Source organism: Penicillium verhagenii, assembly GCF_028828195.1.
Source record: "Penicillium verhagenii strain IBT 33310 chromosome Unknown utg000013l_segment0_segment0, whole genome shotgun sequence".
Classification (NCBI taxonomy): domain Eukaryota; kingdom Fungi; phylum Ascomycota; class Eurotiomycetes; order Eurotiales; family Aspergillaceae; genus Penicillium; species Penicillium verhagenii.
Window position 1 is genome coordinate 755,331 of NW_026643177.1, and position 20,214 is coordinate 775,544.

General features: G+C 48.1%; 5 protein-coding genes across 5 annotated transcripts; 3 read left to right on the forward strand and 2 right to left on the reverse strand.

Moving 5' to 3' along the window:
• Nucleotides 1-2,210: 2,210 nt before the first annotated feature.
• Nucleotides 2,211-3,603, reverse strand: N7466_011542 (uncharacterized protein; the record flags this gene model as incomplete). Its single annotated transcript, XM_057170931.1, has 3 exons — nucleotides 2,211-2,752; nucleotides 2,815-3,424; nucleotides 3,523-3,603. 3 exons carry the CDS (start codon nucleotides 3,601-3,603, stop codon nucleotides 2,211-2,213), a joined length of 1,233 nt encoding a protein of 410 aa, XP_057015652.1.
• Nucleotides 3,604-4,359: 756 nt separating this feature from the next.
• On the forward strand, nucleotides 4,360-6,042 carry N7466_011543 (cytochrome P450; the record flags this gene model as incomplete). The annotated part of the gene is made up of 3 exons (XM_057170932.1): nucleotides 4,360-4,370; nucleotides 4,569-5,324; nucleotides 5,388-6,042. 3 exons carry the CDS (start codon nucleotides 4,360-4,362, stop codon nucleotides 6,040-6,042), a joined length of 1,422 nt encoding a protein of 473 aa, XP_057015653.1.
• Nucleotides 6,043-9,678: 3,636 nt separating this feature from the next.
• On the forward strand, nucleotides 9,679-9,873 carry N7466_011544 (uncharacterized protein; the record flags this gene model as incomplete). The annotated part of the gene is made up of 1 exon (XM_057170933.1): nucleotides 9,679-9,873. The coding sequence occupies one exon, from the start codon at nucleotides 9,679-9,681 to the stop codon at nucleotides 9,871-9,873; it is 195 nt and encodes a 64-aa protein (XP_057015654.1).
• Nucleotides 9,874-10,457: 584 nt separating this feature from the next.
• N7466_011545 (type I polyketide synthase) lies at nucleotides 10,458-18,432 on the reverse strand (the record flags this gene model as incomplete). Its single annotated transcript, XM_057170934.1, has 6 exons — nucleotides 10,458-11,363; nucleotides 11,419-11,739; nucleotides 11,808-16,453; nucleotides 16,506-17,043; nucleotides 17,100-17,625; nucleotides 17,699-18,432. The coding sequence occupies 6 exons, from the start codon at nucleotides 18,430-18,432 to the stop codon at nucleotides 10,458-10,460; spliced, it is 7,671 nt and encodes a 2,556-aa protein (XP_057015655.1).
• Nucleotides 18,433-19,165: 733 nt separating this feature from the next.
• N7466_011546 (uncharacterized protein) lies at nucleotides 19,166-20,045 on the forward strand (the record flags this gene model as incomplete). The annotated part of the gene is made up of 3 exons (XM_057170935.1): nucleotides 19,166-19,207; nucleotides 19,273-19,291; nucleotides 19,366-20,045. 3 exons carry the CDS (start codon nucleotides 19,166-19,168, stop codon nucleotides 20,043-20,045), a joined length of 741 nt encoding a protein of 246 aa, XP_057015656.1.
• Between the last annotated feature and the right edge of the window lie 169 nt (nucleotides 20,046-20,214).

Consider the following 20,214-nt stretch of genomic DNA (forward strand, 5'->3'; position numbering starts at 1 on the left):
TTAACCAGTGTTTGGGACTCTTCATTTAGCACAGACAACCCCAATAACACTCTACTAGGAAAACAGCCTAGGGTACAGCCTAACCCAATCGGGTTAGGGCTAGGGTGTATTTCCACGCGCGCTGCCTAGTAACATAGGCTTGTTGTAAGGCGGCGCGCGTGGAAATACACCCTAGCCCTAACCCAGTTAGGTTAGTCTGTCCCCCCCTCTGTTACTAGGCAGCGCGCGTGGAAATACACCCTAGTCCTAACCTAATTGGGTTAGTCTGTCCCCCCCCTCTGTTACTAGGCAGCGCGCGTGGAAATACGCCCTAGCCCTAACCCAATTGGGTTAGGCTGTACCCTAGGCTGTTTTTCTAGTAATAACAAAATACCTTTTTAAGTACTACCTTCTCTATTGAATGCCTACTGTGATTTCATAAAATCAAGTACATAGTGTTGCCTCCGCATAAAAATAGATTTGTTTGCTTCTAGCCCTGATTATAATCGAGAAATGCAAGCCACAAATTTTCCAGCCTTCAGAAATGATGTGAGAGGCGCTGCAAATAAGTATCTTATCCCGCGAACATCATCCAATCAAACCGATCCCGTTCAGCCAAAGGAGCAAAGAGAATACCGGACATGAGTTTCATCCTTGTGAGACGCTTATCTCTGTCCATCCTAGCAAGTGCCGCCCGCAATGCATGCAAATGCAAACTCCGCCCTGCAAAGTAACACAAGGTGCCTAACAAGATGATACACATATTCTCTCCAGTGCCCTGGGTACGAGATGTGCAGAAACCAGACCAATCATTCAAATGTTGGGACATCCGTGCACAGTACACGCATGTTCTTTTTGCGCCATAACCCGCCATCGGGTAATTTCCAAATTTTGGTTTACCAGCTTAGGTTAGAAGCTCCAGGATTTTATGATTGGCCGGCAAGGATTGGCATAAGGCGGCCCGGTATTCCCCCATTTTCGGGCCCCCAATACTCAGTTCAACCCCCATTTTCTTTTTCTCCGAGGGCACACGCACCTATCCTCCCCGGACGGCCTGTAGTCAACAACACCTTGTGGCGGTCGGGCTAGTTGCTGGATTCGGGCCCATCACGATTGTCACTCCAGATGTCAATTCTAAAAACAGCTTCAGTTAGATATGCCATATGTATTACCTTGACACCATCCAGATGTCTTTAGCTGATCTATATTAACATCATTTGAACCAATGAAGCATGGTGCACATGTGGAGAAGAACAATCGACTATTTCTCGGCTTGCTGTGACTCGGCCCCCAAGCCAAATTCAACATTGAAAGGTCGCTAATGCAGAGGTCAACGGCCAGCCGGCTCTGTGTCTACTACTAGTAATTTATTCCCGTAATGGGCGTCTGAAACCTTCCTATTAGCACTTGAGTAGGTGCGTGCTTATCTTACTCTACACAGACAGGCTATTCCAATGCTTTCTCAGAGTTGTTCTCGGCTTGCTTCCTACCGAAATCTTCAAATGTTCATTCGCGTAACTTTGAATAGTCCAGCGAGGCTGAGCGCTCATGCAGACATTGTGGGGCATAATGCTTCATTTTCGCAATGAAAGGCGGGACTACTAGGTTCATGCCTTGAAATATGACGTTATGCAGTGGCGCAAAAGATGCATGTGTTGGTCAAGAATCTTACAATTGAATGTTTATCTTCATTACTGTGGGTAGTGAGATCTGAGAGCGGGAATACTTTCGAAGAGGGCGGGAAAGACCCTTGCAAGGTGAATATTTGATGGATTTGGGGCTGATTTAAGAAACTACTCAGGTATGCAAGGGCCAATCTGGATATAGACCCCAGGATCAATGGCTTCATATGGTGCTTGAAATGAGAATCACTCGACAAAATGTTTTATCCAGGTGGTCTTGACTCAATTCCAGATGTGCAGTTTTAAAGCTAGGTTTATTCGCTAGAATCATGAACAAGAGGATATTCCATTTCGGCACTATATTCAAATATTCCGCTGCAATCTTATGCTTGTACTAAGAAAATGCAAGACCGGGCTAGTAAAAAGTCTATAATGTTTGCTGAAAGCGTACTGGTGAAGGATATAGAGACCGGGCTATAGATTCAATGTTCGGCAAGGGCCTACCCCTTTTATCGAGACTGGTATAACGTATTACCCGAAGGCTTCGAAGGGCCCCCCGTATCCGATGTACCTTGAAAAAAAAACATGTCAGCTTCTCGCTTCTCCCAGTTACACAAAGTACATACCAGCTGAGTGTTTAGGTTTCAAAAAAGCATGGTAATCGGAGAATTCTTCACCAATCGTCGAAGCTTGACTAGCAAGTGGGACTGTGCCCTGTGCAGTCTTGGCCCCAAACCAAGTCCTCAGCCCAGTCATCGTGGCATTCGGGATACGAGGCAGGTTGAATCGATTAGTCTGCGTCTTTGGTTCGCCTCCAGTATTCGTGTTCTCCGCGGACGCGCGTTGTCTCCAGGAAAAGGGGTGCTTGATCTTGTCCAGGTAGATTCGGAAGCGATGAGAGACGTCGTTTGATCCAATTAGAGTTGACCGGTAAGCCGTGATGGATGCCATCATCACCGCAATACAGCCCTCCGCGTGAAGCCAGAAGTCTTGCCAGGGATAGTTGAGGGCACCTTGGTAGTAGGTTCCTGCAGCGCGCGTGATGGCACACGCGCACATGAAGACGGAGAGGCATACGAAGCAGCTCACTCCTATCTTGGTCATCAAGTCCATTCGGACTTGGCGGAGGAGCACGAGTGGGATGCTAACGACTGGGAGCTGTCAGTATGTCTGTCTGCCGCTGCGCTAGGTATTCATTCGAAGAGGTACGTACTGATTATATCGGTTGCGGCGTCAAGTATAGGAAAGGCCCAGAATGTGGTCATCAAAGCTGTATGCGAGACGGGGAGTTTTGGGAAGCATTTTTCTAGACCTGTGTTAGAGACTTCATTGCGCATGGTCGTAGAGATGTACATACCTCCTGCCTCTTCCCCAAGATATGGACAACTGAGAACTTGGTCTCCAACGAGAATCAAAATCCAGCAAGCAACGGAGAACACAACCGCGGCGCGATAGTACCAAATGAACCATCGCGACATGTTCCGCAGTAGAGGGAAGAAAAATATCAAATAACACCACTTCACCGCAAATACCGTTGTCCACAGCATCACCAGATATGCCAACTGCCACGTTGCCTGCGCGACCAACGCGTTTATCTGTGGGATGATGAGAGCGTAGGCGGCGGTATCACCTCCTAGAACGGCGAACTCGAGGTAGACAATCCCGACGCGATGGTACATGATGCCAGTTCCTACACACAGGCAAGCCCATGCGAGAGTCAGGAAGGCATCATCTAGGAAGAGTCGCCTTCGTGTGATTAGACGGAGGAGGATGCGGCTGATGAAGGCGATAACAGCAAGGCCGAAGAGGACGCCGATGGCAACCTGGTAAAACGTGAGCAAACAAACCAGCCATATGTATCCATTTCTCAGTATCAACAGACTTTAAATTGAAACAACGAGATGTTTCCGGTGTGGTTGACTTTGTTTTGCACCTCAGCTCGCTCCGCCGCTGTCAAGTTCAAGTTCAAGCCACTTCCAGCGAGTTCAGCGGCGATATCCATGGTTATCCTCGTAGCCTTCAGAGCAAGGAATGGAAAATATCAAAGTGGAAAAAAGAAAAGTGAAACGCACGACCCCAGAACTGCAAAGAGTCCAATTATTGAATTATATTTTCCCTAATATGTCCACACCCATTGACATTCTGCATATACTACCAGCAGTATTACATTATGTTCTGTCAGAAATACATGTGATCTGGCCCCATTTCAAAGGCGGGGTTAATTAGATACAAAGTGACGAAGCTGACGTGAATGCTTGAGTACTGGATTAAAGTACCCTGCAAAGGCAAGTTGACTGAAGAATCTAGGGCCTGCAGGCTTTCGAGTGTGGCTAGCCAATGGAAATTCTCCCATACATGGGGCCAAAATAGATACATACATGCAACTTTGAAGTTGAGCGACTGAAAATAGAAGAACTCAACTATCTTACATGGAAGGTTTCATTCTCGCTCGCTTCCAAGGTTCTTGTCGAATTATGAGGCACTTGCGAGGAAACCTTGGGCCGGATGACCGTATACTAGTAGGCAGTGAAGCCTGATATCGATTAGTACTTGTATAAATAGAGATATTCTGCTAAGAACATTTCGAAGATCTCGTCAGTTCAAGATCTGCAGTCAATCCCAATTTTTTCTTCTCCAAGTTCCCCGATGTCGTTCACTGTAGCCACGCACCTGCATTCCTTTCTTGAGGGTGACGGCGCTTGGGGGAAATTATTATTTCCAACTATTTTATTGACATTCTGCATCTTTACCTTGCAATATGTACTATCTGTACGACAGTTCTCAGTGGATGCAAACAAAAAGCGTAAACTGAAGCAGCCTCCCGTGGTTCCCTATGCAATCCCATTACTAGGAGAAATACCACTCGGGCTGTTGTGGAACCCTCGGAAATTCGTGATCAACTCAAAGTCGGTCTACATGATACTCTCCTCTCACTCCATCTATTTTGTCTGGCTAACAGTCGACTAGACGTTTGTTTTGGAGCCGCCATCCCGTACAGGCAAAGATCGTGGGCCAAGAAGTCTACATAGTCCAAGGCCCCGAGAACATCCAGCCACTGTTGCGCCAACGCGCCGTATCACCTTTTATCGCGCATGCTGCTTTCCTTCACCACGTATTCGGTCTACCTTCCTCTGCTGCAAAACTTTACCTCGAAGATAACTCGGGCGAGTCCGCTGTCCCGGATTCAGATAGTCGGGTGGCCGACAAGAATCGTGTGAACCACTTGACCCGCAATGCGTTCAATCGTCTTCTTAGTGGACCTGGACTCGCGCCCTTGAGCAAAAAGTTTGAGTCCAATCTCACTGCTCGTATTCTGAATGCGAATATAGGGAGACAATGGACGAAGTGGGATGACTTTATGGATTTCTTCCAGACTGATGTTACGTCTGCTATCTTGGACTCGATGAGTGGACCATTTCTATTGAAGAACCACCCGGGCTTTACGAAAGATCTGTGGGCTGTTGATCACGAAGTCACTAGTTTGATGTTCTTGCCACGACTTTTCGCGTCCAGGGTAACTGTTGCCCGAAACAATGGGCTAGCGTCGATACGATCATGGCACTCGTGGGCACGAGCGAACTTTGATTCTTCATCCATCGATGCTGAAGGAGACGATCCTTATTGGGGAACGAAGTTCTTCCGAGAAATGAATAGCATCTTTAGTGCAATGGACGGTTTTGATGAAGGGGCAATTGCATCTGAGATATTTGCTTTCCTATGGGGGTGGGTTTTCCTTAAGTATCAACAACGTTCATTTCCAGGCCAAAATACTGATTTCAAATGCAGTGCAAACACAAACACGGTTATCTCAACCTTCTGGGCTTCGCTCGAAGTCTCCAAGGACCCGGAGCTTCTAGAACAAGTTCGAAGTGAGGCACAAGCCTGTATAATATCACAAACGGAATCGAGTCTTCGATTCGACATAGACCGCCTACTGCAACAGCCCGTTATGCAAGCGGTATTCAGCGAGACTCTTCGTCTACGGATAAACGGCCTAATGGTGCGATATCCTTCAAAGGGCGATCTCGTGATCAAAGACTGGGTTCTACCCAAGAATAAATTCATTATCAGCAGCATGACACCCGGACATATGGACCCTGATGTCTGGTGCAGTGGCTCAGCTGAATCCCATCCCGTAGAAGAGTTTTGGCCAGGTCGGTTCTTGCAATCCTCTGAGCAGGGCAAATTATTCACGTTCTCGATGGATCGAGCGAAAGGCCATTGGATGCCTTTTGGTGGTGGTCATTTTCCTTGTCCCGGTCGACATCTTGCAAAGCTGACCAGTATCTTGACCATGGCCCTTCTTACTACGCTGTATGACTGTGAGCCTCTTGTGGGTGAAAAGGATATGAAAATGAGTTCGAGAAACTTCGGGTTTGGCGCTCTTGGTCCTGCGGGAAAGATTCCCGTTAGAATTCGCCGTCGGGGGGCGGAAGTCTGATAGAGGGTCGAGGATAGGCGGTTTCTGTTCTTTTCTTGGAATATTTCTGTCTTGATTGGATGATAGAGAGAGTCCCACAATATAGTGCTAATTGATAAAGACTATTTATAAATAAAGTGTGATATTTGAATATGAGACGCCATATGCCCGAGAAATGCGTTATCATGTCATCATCCCAAGACTGAGGTCAAAACTGGCAATCTCAGGTCTTTGCGGTCGCGGTATTTATTCGCGTACCTCCAAACATTCATTTCGTCATGCAGATAGACTCGTTGAGATTCCCCTCAGTGGCTATTTCCCTTTATTCCCATGTCACCCATACTGCGATGCTGGAGCAGAACTTCAAAGCCCATAACCATCAACAGAAATTGCGTAAATCCACTAGGATTATCTCTTGGTCTCTGGGTCAAGGCAGGTGTAGGGTGTGGTTCTGTGTCAGTTAGCACTGTGATCAAGCTACTAGTAGATAAGCGCATCAACCCCACCTTCACATGGCTTTGGATCGTTCACTGTTTCTTGACCGTAGATTGGCAGACCCATCTTTCAATCCAACGTATGATGCTTTTCGCGGAACTGAGCTGGAAATATTGGAGAAACGTTGAGACTTGGAGACTTCAATCAAAATAGACTGTCTAAAAGTCCAGCGCAGAGGGGAATGTGGGGAAGATAACTTGCATCAGCCGGCCACTTGGCACTATGCAGTATCTCAGCTGAAGGTAAGATCCCTGATCATTGAGACATGCATGATTTAAGCGACCAGCAAGTTTGCCACGACTATGACATGAATCAATTATATTTCATCAATATTTACATGTAAGCACTCATTCGCCCTGTCAGCCAGAGTTTACCCAGTGCTTGGCCCCCAAATTTCCAAGTGCACTAGACGTGCATGAATGAATTCGAAGTAAATGAGGGGTACTTGATGACCACCAGATCTAATCATCTTCAGTTCTCTCGGCTCCACTCGCACCTGACAACCCTTGGATTATCCTTGGTGATTCAGGCCACCCAGTGGAACCAAGCTTGAAACCTCTCAAGATCTGAATTCAGCTGACGTTTTTTTTTATCAAAATACAGACGCAGTCTGGGCTTACTTTCTTCATACTACACCTACGCCAATGAGGATTCGTTCTCAATTCATACCAGATCATATCCCCATCCTGAGCAGTGACACTTCACAAAGCTTTGAAGAGTCTTCAAGAAAGATTCATCAACACTGCTAGTGAGCATGCTCGAGAGGCAATGTCAATCTTCTTGACTTGTCACCAACCCTGAACAAAATCCAATAAACTCAGTGCAGAATGGCCGAGTGTTTACCACATACATGCATGAACAGTGGTCATGACCACCGCGACGCTATGCATTCTAAGGTTCTACAAACTACCTCACCGTTGCATATTCTGCCTCCAAAGTTTGCAAAATCAATCATACCAAATGAATTTCTTCGCCAAGCTGGTACGTTCTTTGCGAATTGAACTCAAAAATAACTTACTAATGAATATAGCGAACTTTTATCCTTCAACAAACTTTGTGAAAACTGAGGTACTTTCACTCAACTTTCTGCTCCCTTCCTTCCATGGCTACTCACTCTTGGTTTTATTTTTAGATACTCTGACTCGGGGAACAGAGCTTTGTAGACTTGATGCTACTTGTAGGTTGAACCTCACTATTCCACAGTTCTCGAACCAAGTTTTTGACCACCTTTTCCTCAAACGCCGTGCTGACTGAAGAATTTCAACAGTACCAACGGTGGTACCTATTGTCCTCATTAAGGGGCGCTTGCAGTACAATAGCTGTCAAGAAAGCCGGGGATGACAACTTCACCGGGACTACAATGTCGTTCTTCACTATGTTTGAACGTGGTACACCTTGTGTTCGCAGATTACTTTATCATGGGTGTCCAATCATGGGAAGAGTCAGTACTTTGAACGACGACCACCTGAAGAGTGTTACGGCGGGGATAACCAAGAACACTTCCACGACTCTGGAATGCTGTATATGCGAAACACACACACGAATGCGTCTCTGAAAGAGTACGTGGATAGGAATCCGCTATCAGAGTATCTCGTGTTCCACAAAGGAAGCTACCGGTAGCCAAATGCCACTGCCTCCTATGGCTCTACATGATCGGTAGCTATGGACTGTGTGGATCCAATTCTACGACAACAATGTCGTGGGCGCTCGGGAATACCATACCAACCGATCATCCCATTAAACTCAGCCGCCTGGCCGTCTCGGAGGGTCAACCGGAAACCGATTACGACGTGATGCAAAGAACAGCACCAATTTCTAGGAAGGCTTGGAAAAGATGAACCTGACATCACCAACGGTTTCTTGACCAGTATCCAGATATACTCCAGCTCATACGGAGAAATAACGCGTTTCCAATCAACATATCCGCAAGTTGATGGACTTATTGGTATGTGTCTTTCTGGCTTAATTATGTTTTGGGAGATGATTATCTAACATACTTGGGAGAAATTCTAGAATAGCAGTTTTCAGTTTGGAAGATGTTCCAAAAAGCTACGAGGTCAACTTAGGGCTGTTGAAGGCCCGTCAGGTTCAGGGAAACATACACACGAGCAAGATTTGTTTTACATTTTCTACTTTCTACCCCAAACAGGAAAGATATTCGGAAAGTGTGGTCAGAGCAGACTTCAACGAGCTTGCTTTACATGATGAAACGGGCTCCTGGGGACAGGAACACTGGACGTCTATCCTGGTGGTATTATAGGCAATCGGCAGGATTTGCGAAACACGAGTGCAAATCCTCAGCACGGGAACCCAATTGCAAAATGGAGTTATAAGAGTGGAGCCGGATTGATGAACATTTGAACACAACGATGGCAAGGATTCTCAAACCAACCTTGGGGGTCATCGGAGATATTATCTGGAGATCTCGAACCAGTGTGAACAGTCAGTCCTTCACCAGAAACTGTCATGAAGCTCAAATAAGAAAGGAAGAAGGCTCAAGGTAGACCTACTACCAAACATCATCAACAAGATTCTCTTCAGGGAACGTGCGGTCCTCGGTTGTTAATTTAGAGGCACCTCAAAGAGTCCATCAAAACCTTGAAAAATGAGATGCAAGCTGTGTAGCTTCGAGGAAAAGAGAGCAGAGCCAAGAGTATAATGGTGTTTTAGCAATCCTGGCGGTAATGGTGGCTTTGAGGTGGCCGTGTGGTTGTTCAACCCAAGAGGACGAAGGCTCGCATTAAGCAGCTTAATACTCGTCTCGTTCTGAGTCCACCACTGTGGAGCCGATACGAGTTGTTTCGTTGATTTTTATCTGCATTGTGGTGTACGTTTACTTTCTACGGCGTCTTGGGTCTTTCTCGTTTTCTCCTGCCTCATTTTGCGACCGCATCGTCTTTCGTCTGACTGTCCCCTCATTTTGCGACCGCGTCGTCTTTCGACTCACTGTCCCTATCCGAGGATAGCAGTCATAATACGGAGCCTTTTTGAGGGAGGGGCTGTCAGTAGCATGCCGTCCGCCAAGAGACCACGATAGAAACCAGTCCAACCCTGGAAGGAGAAAGAGAATCGACAGGAAAGAAGGTCCCGAAGCATAAGCGGGATCTACATGACACCGTCTCAGGAGTTCGATCCCGGGCCCAGATCGCCGAAGCGGCCAAGATGGCGCGTCCCTCTGGGCAAATTGAACATCTGATCACCAATATCCAACAATTGGAAGAGTCACAGATCAACCCATCCCAGACATTCCGGGCGCAATCTCGAAAGATGGAAATATTCGTACGCACCATCAAAGGATTGGAACAACATTTGGATGAGCGAGATGTGGACCAATCTAGAATGATTCAATATGGATAATTTGTATTAGGTGCCGGGTTTGTGTGGCCTGAGTGCTTGATGATTATGTCAGCTGGGAAGGGAACTTTTTTCCCTTCCCCCTCCCTAACCCCAATATTATCTGTTCTGTTACTATTCCTTTTTCACGTCTGTTTTCCCTTGTTTCTGTTTCAAATATTTGCTTGGGGGCCTGGGCATGTCCAGGCTTTAGTAGGGTGATCTCCTTCACTTTTAGAAGAATGTCTTCGTCTCCTTTCTTAGAGCTCAATTTTCAATTTAGCCTCCTCAAGCCTTTACCGAGCTCAAAGGTTGTGTGTACTTGTTGTGCTTCAAATAGTTCGGGTCAATGATATGAGTCTTGATCTGCCAAACCCTGCCCGTTAGTCTCTCTTCTCTTCAAAGGTTTATATCAAGAAAATTATCTAGCTGCTTGGTTTGCGCGCTCGTGTTTGGACGAAGTCTTTTAAAAACATTTGAAGGCTAGGAATAGTAGGATAAAATGTTCAAATTCTAAGTTCGGGCCCTTCAATTACAGAAAAGTTTCAAAAAATACAAAAATAGATCAAAATAGCAGCTTAATCTTTCCAATACTCCTTTGAGCTATTTCAAGCTTGAACAGTCCGCACTTCAGAGCCATCCAGTCCCCAATCCGCCTTCATCTTGGGGGTCAGAGCGCCCGACTTGCGAAGAATATGGTCCGCAAGAGCAGGCAAGGAATCACCAGCCAGAATCTCCAGAACCTGCATACTCGACTTCAACTCACGCTTGATCCAGTTTCTGATCTCAATCGCCACGAGCGAATCTAGCCCGTACACGGTGATTGGGGCGGCAGGATCCAGCTCCTCCAGAGGACGCATGAGGATGCTGGAAATCTTCTCTGCCAACGCGGAGACAACAACTGCCTCAGCTGCCTCACGGTTCTGACATAGCTGGATGGCGGCAGCCGGGGATATTTGGTCATTAGATGCCGCCGCGTCAGTCAGTCCTCCAGATCCCGCCAGTGTGGAAAGACGAAGAAGCTGCGAAATCTTGGTGTCGTTCACCCAGAATCGTTGGTCAGAGATAGCTTGTTTCTTCACACCATCGAAGCCCACTACACAGTGGCCTTCGCAGGTTTCTTGCATTTCGTTGCGCATTGCTGCGGCGACCAGACCGCGGATCTGGGTCGCGTTTACAGAGTCAGTGCCAAGTGTCGCTGCGATCTCTTCACGCTTGGAGTCATCAGATAGGTATCCAACACCGCGCACGATTGGTAGATCGATTGTTGTGCATGGGACACCGGAGACTTGTGGGTAGGCGGCTAGAGCAGCCATGTATGTACCACTTGCAGCGTATGGGGACTGGCCAAGATTTCCAACGAAACTGGCTGCGGAGGACAAGGTGATAAAGAAGTCGAGGCTTGATTTCACGCTCGCGCTCTGCAGGACGTTTTGTAAGTTCCAGATTCCGTGGATTCTGGGTTTCATGACTGTCTCGTAGTCCTCGTGAGTAAGTTTTTCGAAGAGAGTGTCCTATTGCAATGATTAGTCAATGGCTGATTTCAATGAGAAGAGAGAGACAACGTACCCGAAGAACCATGGCACCATAGACAACGCCACGAACAGTGGGCAATCGGCTTAGCAGTGGAATCATATTCTGTTCAACGCTTTGCGGGTCAGAAATGTCGCATCGGCAAACCTCTACAGTAACGCCCTGGCGGGTGAGATCTTGAATTGTCTGCTTGGCGGCCTCAGTTGAAGCTCCACTGCGAGAAGCAAGGACAATGTGCTTTGCGCCCTTTTCGGGCATCCAGCTGGCGAGATCGAGGCCAATTCCACTGGTTCCTCCAACAACAATATAAGTGCCATCGGCACGTAGGAGCTTCTCCTCCTTCCTTGCCGGGTGAACCTGGAATAAGAATTAGCATCATTATCTCGCATTACAATGTGAAAACTGAGATTAGAAAGGTAATTTACCTTGACCTTGGCGTCGTCAGTCATCTGAACAACCAACTTTCCTATAACCTGAGCACCTTGCAAAGCTCGCAATCCGCTTTCAATGTCGGAAACAGGAAGCACAGTGATAGGCCAACGTGCCTGAGCATTCGTGCTAGCAAAGGTGTAGAATGCCTCGCGCATTAACCGCCTTGTCATTTTGAAGCTCTTCTCCCTCACAATATTCAAATCTACCGAGGAGAAGGTGAGATTCTGATGGAAGTGAGCCATCTCCAATCGGGAGTTTTGACTGATGTCTCGCTTGCCCAATTCGATGAATCGACCAAAGGGTGCGACACACTCGAAAGTCGCCTGCAAGGCATCTCCGCTGAGCGAGTTCACGGCAACATCGACACCCTGTCCGCCAGTAGCATTCAATATGCCTCGGGAGAAGGAAGTGTCACGGCTGTAGAAGATTTGCTCTTCCCTCAAACCGTACGTCTTCATCAAGAAATTCTTCTTCTCGACGCTTCCAACTGTTGCAAAGATCTTAGCGCCGATCTTCTGCGCGATAATGATGGATGCTTGTCCAACTCCACCAGCTGCTGCGTGAATTAGAACACTTTCGTCTTCAACTAGTCGTCCCAGTTCGATCAGAGAGTAGAATGCTGTGCAGAAAACAGCCGGAATTGATGCTGCAAGCTGCCAAGACATATCATATGGGATCACCCACGCCCATGAGGAATGACAGCGGGTGAATGTTGCAAGTGATCGAGGGGACAAAGCCGCGACACGATCACCCACGCTAAAGTCTCTCACGGCAGCTCCAACCTTGGACACAATTCCACTACACTCTTGCCCAAGCTTGTCGCCCGGGAGTTGGCCAATAGCAAGCAAGACATCGCGGAAGTTGAGTCCAGCTGCTTGAACACGAATCTCGATGTAATCATCGGGGAGCGGCCCATCATGCGACACATCGTCAGTGAAATGCAGCTCATCAAGCACACGACCCTGTCCAGCAGTAAGTCGAAGTGCTCTTTCTTGCTTGAAGAGCTGCATTTGTGGAGGCGCATCCGATGTATCAAGTTGAACGCTCGAATTGAGAACGTGGTTGTCGAGCAGACGGGGCAGAGATACATGGCCATCGCGAATGACAAACTCCATATCGCCCTGGTTGAGTTGAGATTTGTGACAGAAAACGGAGTCAAAGACCTTCAACATGTGGTTCACAGCCTCCGCGTCAGGAACATTCTCCCTCTCTCCCAAGTCAAGTGTCGCAAACTGAAGGCCTGTCTCAGAGCGAACAGTTCTTGCCAGACCAATAGCCATGTTGGAGCCAAGTGACTGTGGGTCGGACTTTGTGTGACGAACAGGCCACAGTAGGCCTCTGGCACCACCGATAAGCCGCTGGATCTCCTTGAATTTTTGTGAAGTAAGATGCGACAGAATGCTGCGGTCCATGCCACCCAGGAAGATGCACCACTTGTCTGTGACATCTGCTGTGCCAAGATCCGAAACAGTGGTTGGTACAACATCTGTAAGCTCTTTCAAGCCATTTTCGAGGCTCAAAGATGAAACACTACCCAGTGAGTCACTGCCGATGATCACAATATCTCCAGGGTTCGAGGGGCCTGCTTTTGGTGTCTTCGCTGTTGACACCATGACAGATCCGGTCTGGTAGGATGCTCCTGGGTATGTTTCCACGGAAAATTCGACGCCGGTAAAATCATTCGCTTTCATCACATTGGACCATCCCTCTTCCGTAAGAAGAGGTCCGTCCTGCCGAATCTTCTCGTTGGCCAACCACCATCCAGTAAGAAGAGCAAATGGGAAATGAATGCCTGACGATCTGGTCTCCTCAATCAGTAGGAGCTTGCCACCTGGCTTCATGAGAGTTCGGATGTTGGACATGGTCTCATTCATGTTAGGAGTCGCATGCAACACATTACACGCCACAACAAGGTCGAAGGTTTCAGGCTTGCATCCTTGAGAGAGCGGGTCGGCTGAGACATCCAGAGTTTGGTATGTCATGAGATGAGCCCAAGGTTCGAATTGAGCCTTGGCCTTTTCAAAGAATCCAGGTGAGATATCGGTGTAAGTGTAGTGACCAAATCTAGGCGTGGAACCTGGCTCGCGCCCACCAAGACTTTCCAGAATTGGCAAAGTTGCACCTCCAGTTCCCGCGCCAATCTCGAGAATGTTCAGGTTGGGATTCTGGTGGGCCATTTTGTCGATGCAGACTGATGCATGAGCATAAGACTGACGAAGACTGTCGAGGGCTTTGTAATTCTCTCCCAGCATGTCGTCTTCCAACATGAGCGCAAGCGCATCAAGCTTTCCTCGGAGAATTTCAGGCAGACGCTCGCCAACGTAGCATGCAAGCCGGCCAGCGGCGTTAGAGTTTCGCACCTGCTCGATGAGCTCAGGGGTAATATCATAAGGAGGTGCGGCTTCGCATGTCTTTTGAGCCCAGCGGTAAAACTTTTGGTGATGACTTTGAAGCTGAGGGAACTCTGCTTCGGGCACAGCTTTCAAGACCTGGCGAAGCCAGTGAACTGACATGGTTTCCAACATTTGGGTCCTCAGTCCCCCCTTCCCATCATCGACCTGGGCACGAGGAATTTGTCGATAACTTTCCCTCGAAAGGAAGTCAAAGCAAGGCTCCCAATGTATCTTGTAGCAAATTGGCTCCGGGGCATTGGTTTTGCTACCGGGCATGTCATTTGAAAGCGGAACCAGGGTGATTCCATCCATGTCTAGAATGACCTCCGAGGAGTTTTCTGCGCTGGTAGCAATTATCCGGTTGGCGCCCTGAGTGGCAGGAGTTTCAACTACCAAGCTAGCGCCAAAGAGCTGCAAGGCGGTACCGGCGCTAAGTTTTCGATCCAAAGACAGTGTTACACGGTCAAGGTGGGATGGAACGTGTGTTTGCTTGAGACCTGGCTGGCCAAATCCGAGCATAGGCCACATGATCTGGCAACATAGATCAAGCGTTGCTGGGTGGGCAATTAAGTCGGTCTCGTGGCCATTAGGCATCCAGGTCTTTGTATCTGGGACCTCAAAGCTAGCCAATGCTTGGTTATTCGGACCTACGGAAATCCTGGACAGCCCTTCAAAAAGCTTGCCGTAGTCGACACCACCGCTTCTGATATCATTGTAAAGAACATCCGGGTCAATTTTTGTAGAGCATAGAGATTGTAGCTCAGAAATCATCCGCGCAATTTCACTCCGTGTAATACTCTGTTGGCGCGAGCCATTGACTGGATTGACATCCTTCTTTTCATGAACCATCACATGACCTGTGCAGTGTTGGTCCCAGCCACGGCCCTCTGCCCAAGAAAAGACTTTGAACTCGTGCCAGCCGAGAATAGATCTTCCGGAATCCGCCCGAGATGGCCGCAAGGTGAACATAGTCTCCACAGACCCGGTGTCAGGAATCATGAGGACACGGTTGAGAGAAACATCTCGAAGTTCAACCTTGTCTGGCACCACGTGATGCAGATGTGCTTGCTGAGCCATCGCTTCCATTGCCATTGACAAGTATCCAGTCATGGGATAAACATTGTTTTCCTGAACCCTATGTTGTCGGATCCAAGGATGGTCGTCTGCACGAACAGTGTTTCTCCATCGAGGCTCGAGGTCAATATTGTCCAAACAGATTGTACCGAGGATGTCGTTTCGTGGGAATGGCGAATGAAGAATGTTCTTGGATACCCGAGAGGTAAACCAGTAGCTCTCGGAATGATTCCAGGGGTATGTTGGAAGATTCGTCAGAACCTGGGGCTTTCTGGAGGTTTTGTCGGGGAAGTTGACTTCTTGGAAGTTCAGATTCAACCCGCGGTTGAACATTGCTACCGCGAGCTGTTGAATGGCTTCTACTCCGGTCAACTTGCGCTGAAGGGTATGTGCAAAGTGCATTGTGCGTTTTGCGTCATGTAGTTTGACGATGTCCTTCACAGGATTCTGAAGAGCGGGATGAGGACCAACTTCAACGAGGGTATCAATTTTACCGCCCGGCGAAGTTGTAGTGAGAAGACTCTGGACTCCCTTCACAAACTCTACACGGGAAACCAGATTTTCAACCCAATATGAAGCATCTAGTGCAGTTCCTGGCACCAGTTTTCCATGAACAGTTGAGTGGAATGGAATCTCCGATAGGCGAGGGGAAATCTTTCCAAGTAAAGACCGATATTGTTGCGAGACTGTTTGCATGTGGTGGGAATGATACGCAACATCGACAAGGAGCTTCCGTGTGAAAATTCCTTCTTTATCGAGAGCAGTCTGTAGATCAGTAATGACATCTCTGTCACCGGACAATGTGACGCTGGAGTCACTGTTGACACATGCAATTACAGCTCTCTGTCCTCTCATCGCGTCCAGGATCTGCTGGATCTCTCCGGCATTTGCTCCAACCGCTAACATAGCACCTTGGACAGCTGTATCCTTTGCAACCAGATCAGCTGCGACACCTCGACAGTATGCAATGCGCGCACATTCTTCGAGTGTCAAGATATTGGCAGCATAAGCCGCAGCGATTTCACCACTAGAGTGGCCAACAACTGCGTTGGGATGGATACCCCATGACGACAATAAGTCTACCAAAGCCAGCTGGACCGCAGTACACGCTGGTTGACTCATATACGCCGCAGAAATGGAGCTTGCATTCGGATCCTCCAGTTCAAGTTCATCTAGACGAGGAGTCAGCATTTTGTAGGACAAACTATCAGGTCGATGACATACCAATGATCGAGAATGTAGCACCAAGAGTTTTCAAGCAGATATCGAAATCCTGCATGGTCTTTTGGAAGACCGGGTACTCTTTGAGGAGCTCCTTGCCCATTCCATGCCACTGTGCGCCTTGGCCAGTAAAGACAAAGCCGACTGTGGGCTCTCCTGTAGAACGAACAGGTTCCTTGGCAGTTGCCAAGAAATCAATTAATTCTGTGTGATTGGAAGCTGAGACAGCCATGCGCCAATTGAAGTGGGTTCGGCGCTGGCCCAATGTGTAGGCCATGTTGTCTATCAGTCTATCGGTGAAAATTGGGGGGTGGCGATGCAAGTACGAGCCGATTTCATCGCCCAACTTCGCCGCTGCCTGTTTGTCGTAACCAGATAATACATACACCCTCCGCGTGAGAGGGTCTTCATTTACAGCTCCTTCACCACCATTTACAGGACCGCGCTCAAGAATAACATGGGCATTTGACCCGCCAAATCCAAAGTTATTCACGCTAGCGTAGGTCTTGCCTCTCGGCCAAGGAACGAGCTTCTTCGGAATCTGCGAGGAACTCGTTAAATCAATGCTCGGCTTTAATGAATTCCGATGTTCCTTACCTTCATGTTCCACTTATCCATGGGAATCTCCTCATTCGGGTTTTCGAAGTTCGCATTGGGAAGCACGAAACCACGTTCCAGCATTAATGTCGTCTTGATCACGGACACAATACCGCTGGACCCTTCCAGATGCCCCACATTGGACTTCAGAGAGCCAACAAACAGTGGTTGTTTTGGGGTGCGTCCTTTTCCAAAGACTGCATTCAACGCCCTAGCCTCCAGAGGGTCTCCAACTTTGGTACCGGTGCCATGAGCTTCCACATAGCCGGTCAAAAATGGATCGATATGTGCAGCTTTGTAAATGTCGCGTATCAATTTCTCCTGTGCCTCGCTGTTCGGCATGGTAATACCACGCGTTCGGCCATCTTGGTTTGTACCGCTGTTCACGAGTACCGAACGGATAGCATCGCCGGCAGCTTCGGCATCCTCCAATGATTTCAATATAATACAACCTGCGCCTTCTCCGCGGCCAAATCCACTGGCCCGGTCATCGAACGCATACGATCTTCCGGAATCGGCAAGCAATCTGTGGAAGCGATCATGTTAGTCTTCGGAAATGGTAGTCCTCCCCTGACGCGACTGGAAGATAACAATCTCACCTGGCCCGCGTCATGATAACGAATGCCTGAGGCAGCAAATTCAAGTGACACCCCGCAACAATCGCCATGCTACAATCTCCATTTCGAATACTCTGGCTGGCCAAATGCAAAGCTGCCAAACTAGAGGAACACGCAGTATCGACAGTAATGCTGGGTCCGTGGAAGTCGAAATAGTATGAAATGCGGTTTGACTGCAAAGCACCTGCACATCCAGTGCCCGCATACATCGGGATCGAGTCGATATCCATACAATTGTTGGCGTCATAATCTGGATAGGATGCACCTGCGAACACACCCACATTTCCACCCGCGATCGAGGTTACCGGGACACCTGCGTTCTCGAGCGCTTCATATGTGCATTCAAGGAGGATGCGCTGTTGCGGGTCCATTGTGCGCGCTTCTTGAAGGGTGATATTGAAGAACGGGGCATCGAATAGCCCAACATCTTCCTTCAAGAAGTGGGCGCCTTGCGCGTTGTATGAGCCGGGTCGGTCTGGATTCGGGTGATAGAATGAATGCGTGTTGAATCGGCCCTTAGGCACCTCCGACCAAGGGCTTTTTCCTCTTGAACATAAATCCCATAGATCGTCGGCCGTGGAAACCTGTCCCGGAAGACGACAGGCCATGCCGATAATGGCCATGCGCTTCGGAGCGTCGCCCACCACCTCCTCTTCCTTCATCGTGTTGTTATCGGGGACTGGTGTACCAGACCCAAAGGGTGGTTGAAGATGCATATCTAGATTGCGGTCGATCACGTCTCACTGTCCAAAAAGTCCAAATCTATACGTTTCACTGAAATGACCGTGGAATTCCACAAACAATGGAATGACACAAATTTTCCGAGATCGATTTCGGAGAAAAGAGACGAAGATATTTTACTGAATGAGATATGAACAAGTTCAGATGTTTTTTAACCACATGTTCTGGAGAATTAGGAAGGGCATGAGCTTGTGGTGGGAAAGCCGCCCTTGCTTGCCAGTTGTGTGGCTGTCGATCTTTGATCAATAGTCAACTTACAAGGTTCCATACCGGACGCTTCATGAATTGGTAGGGATGCTTATAGTCTGTGCCTTTCTCACATTCACCCTGCAGAGCCAGGTCAAATACCTCGTTCTCTAGTCTGATGGTCCTGTGTGGATCGCCACTATAGTGCGCAGGTCTGACTCGGAGGATCTGAGCACACGATCATAATGATTACGCCTTTTTGTGGCCGGGGGGCGCTCTCATTGCATAGCACTTGCCATTAAAACAAGTCAAATCCCCTGCCCTTGCTAACGTGAGGGTGCATGAAGCATTCCAGGGAGAGAGAGGGGGCAAGGGGACTTAATCTTCATCGTCATCAACATCATCATATTAACTTGATAAGCTTTCATACGCAAGCCTTTCAATAGAAGGCCCCGCGGTTCCTGATTCCCGCACTTCCACTTTTTTGATCCTCTTGCTGATTCTAACCCTATTAACGCCGTCATGAAGTTCCTTTGCCTACCCGGAGGCTACTCCAACTCCAAGGTACATACATTTCCCCAAACTCTTCTTTTGGCATAGAATTCTCGGGCTAATCACAACCTTTGTAGGCCCTAGCAACGCAGCTCGGTAAGCTCATCAATCTGCGAAAATCCTTGTGGTTTCAACTACCAGTCATAGTAACTTATGCGCATGAATCTTAGGCCCATTCTGCGATGCCTTGAGATCAAGCGGAGAAGCCAACTTCTCCTTCACTCAGGGAACATCTCCAGTCTACCCCCCTCCAGAGTTCCAGGGGTTCTTTGGTCCGCCTCCAAATTTTACTTTCACGCAAGTCGACTTCCCCGAGCTGGTGCAATTCAACATGCGCGACTTCCCTCGGCGCGAGACACCCGAAGCTACCATGAAATACGCAGTTGAAAAGGCGGGAAACCCCAGTTTCTCTATTATCAAAGAAGCCATGAGTCGCCTCATCCAAATGCTAGACAACGATATTGAGATTGAAGGGGTTCTCGGTTACTCCGAGGGTGCTGAGATCGCGGCTTCGCTCATTCTGGAGGAGGAGCGACTGCGAAGGGAAACCGGGCGCATTCCTCGGCTCAAATGCGCGGTTTTCATGTGTGGTTGGCCACCCAAGGATCCGGTCACTGGTAGCATTGTTTTGGCGGACGAGTACGATAGTGAAGTCATCACGATTCCTACCTGTCATGTTGTTGGTGCCGCTGATCCATTCCTCGATGGATCGATGGCACTCTATAATGTGTGTGATCCCGATACCGCCGATTTGTTTGATCACGGTGGTGGTCATGCTATTCCGCGAACCAAGGAGACTCTCTTGGATCTCACTCGTATCGTCAGAGATATGATCATCTCCGTGGCGTAGATCCTGGGATCGTCGATAGGACACTTATTTGTGATTTTTTATTTGTATTGTATGTCTAGTCTCGAATTTCAAGTATTTTTACCCCTCTATGGGTCGTCCGCACTTGAAAAAAGTGATCATTTATTAAAAATACAAATTTATTGTACAATTAAAGAAGAAAACATAGCTT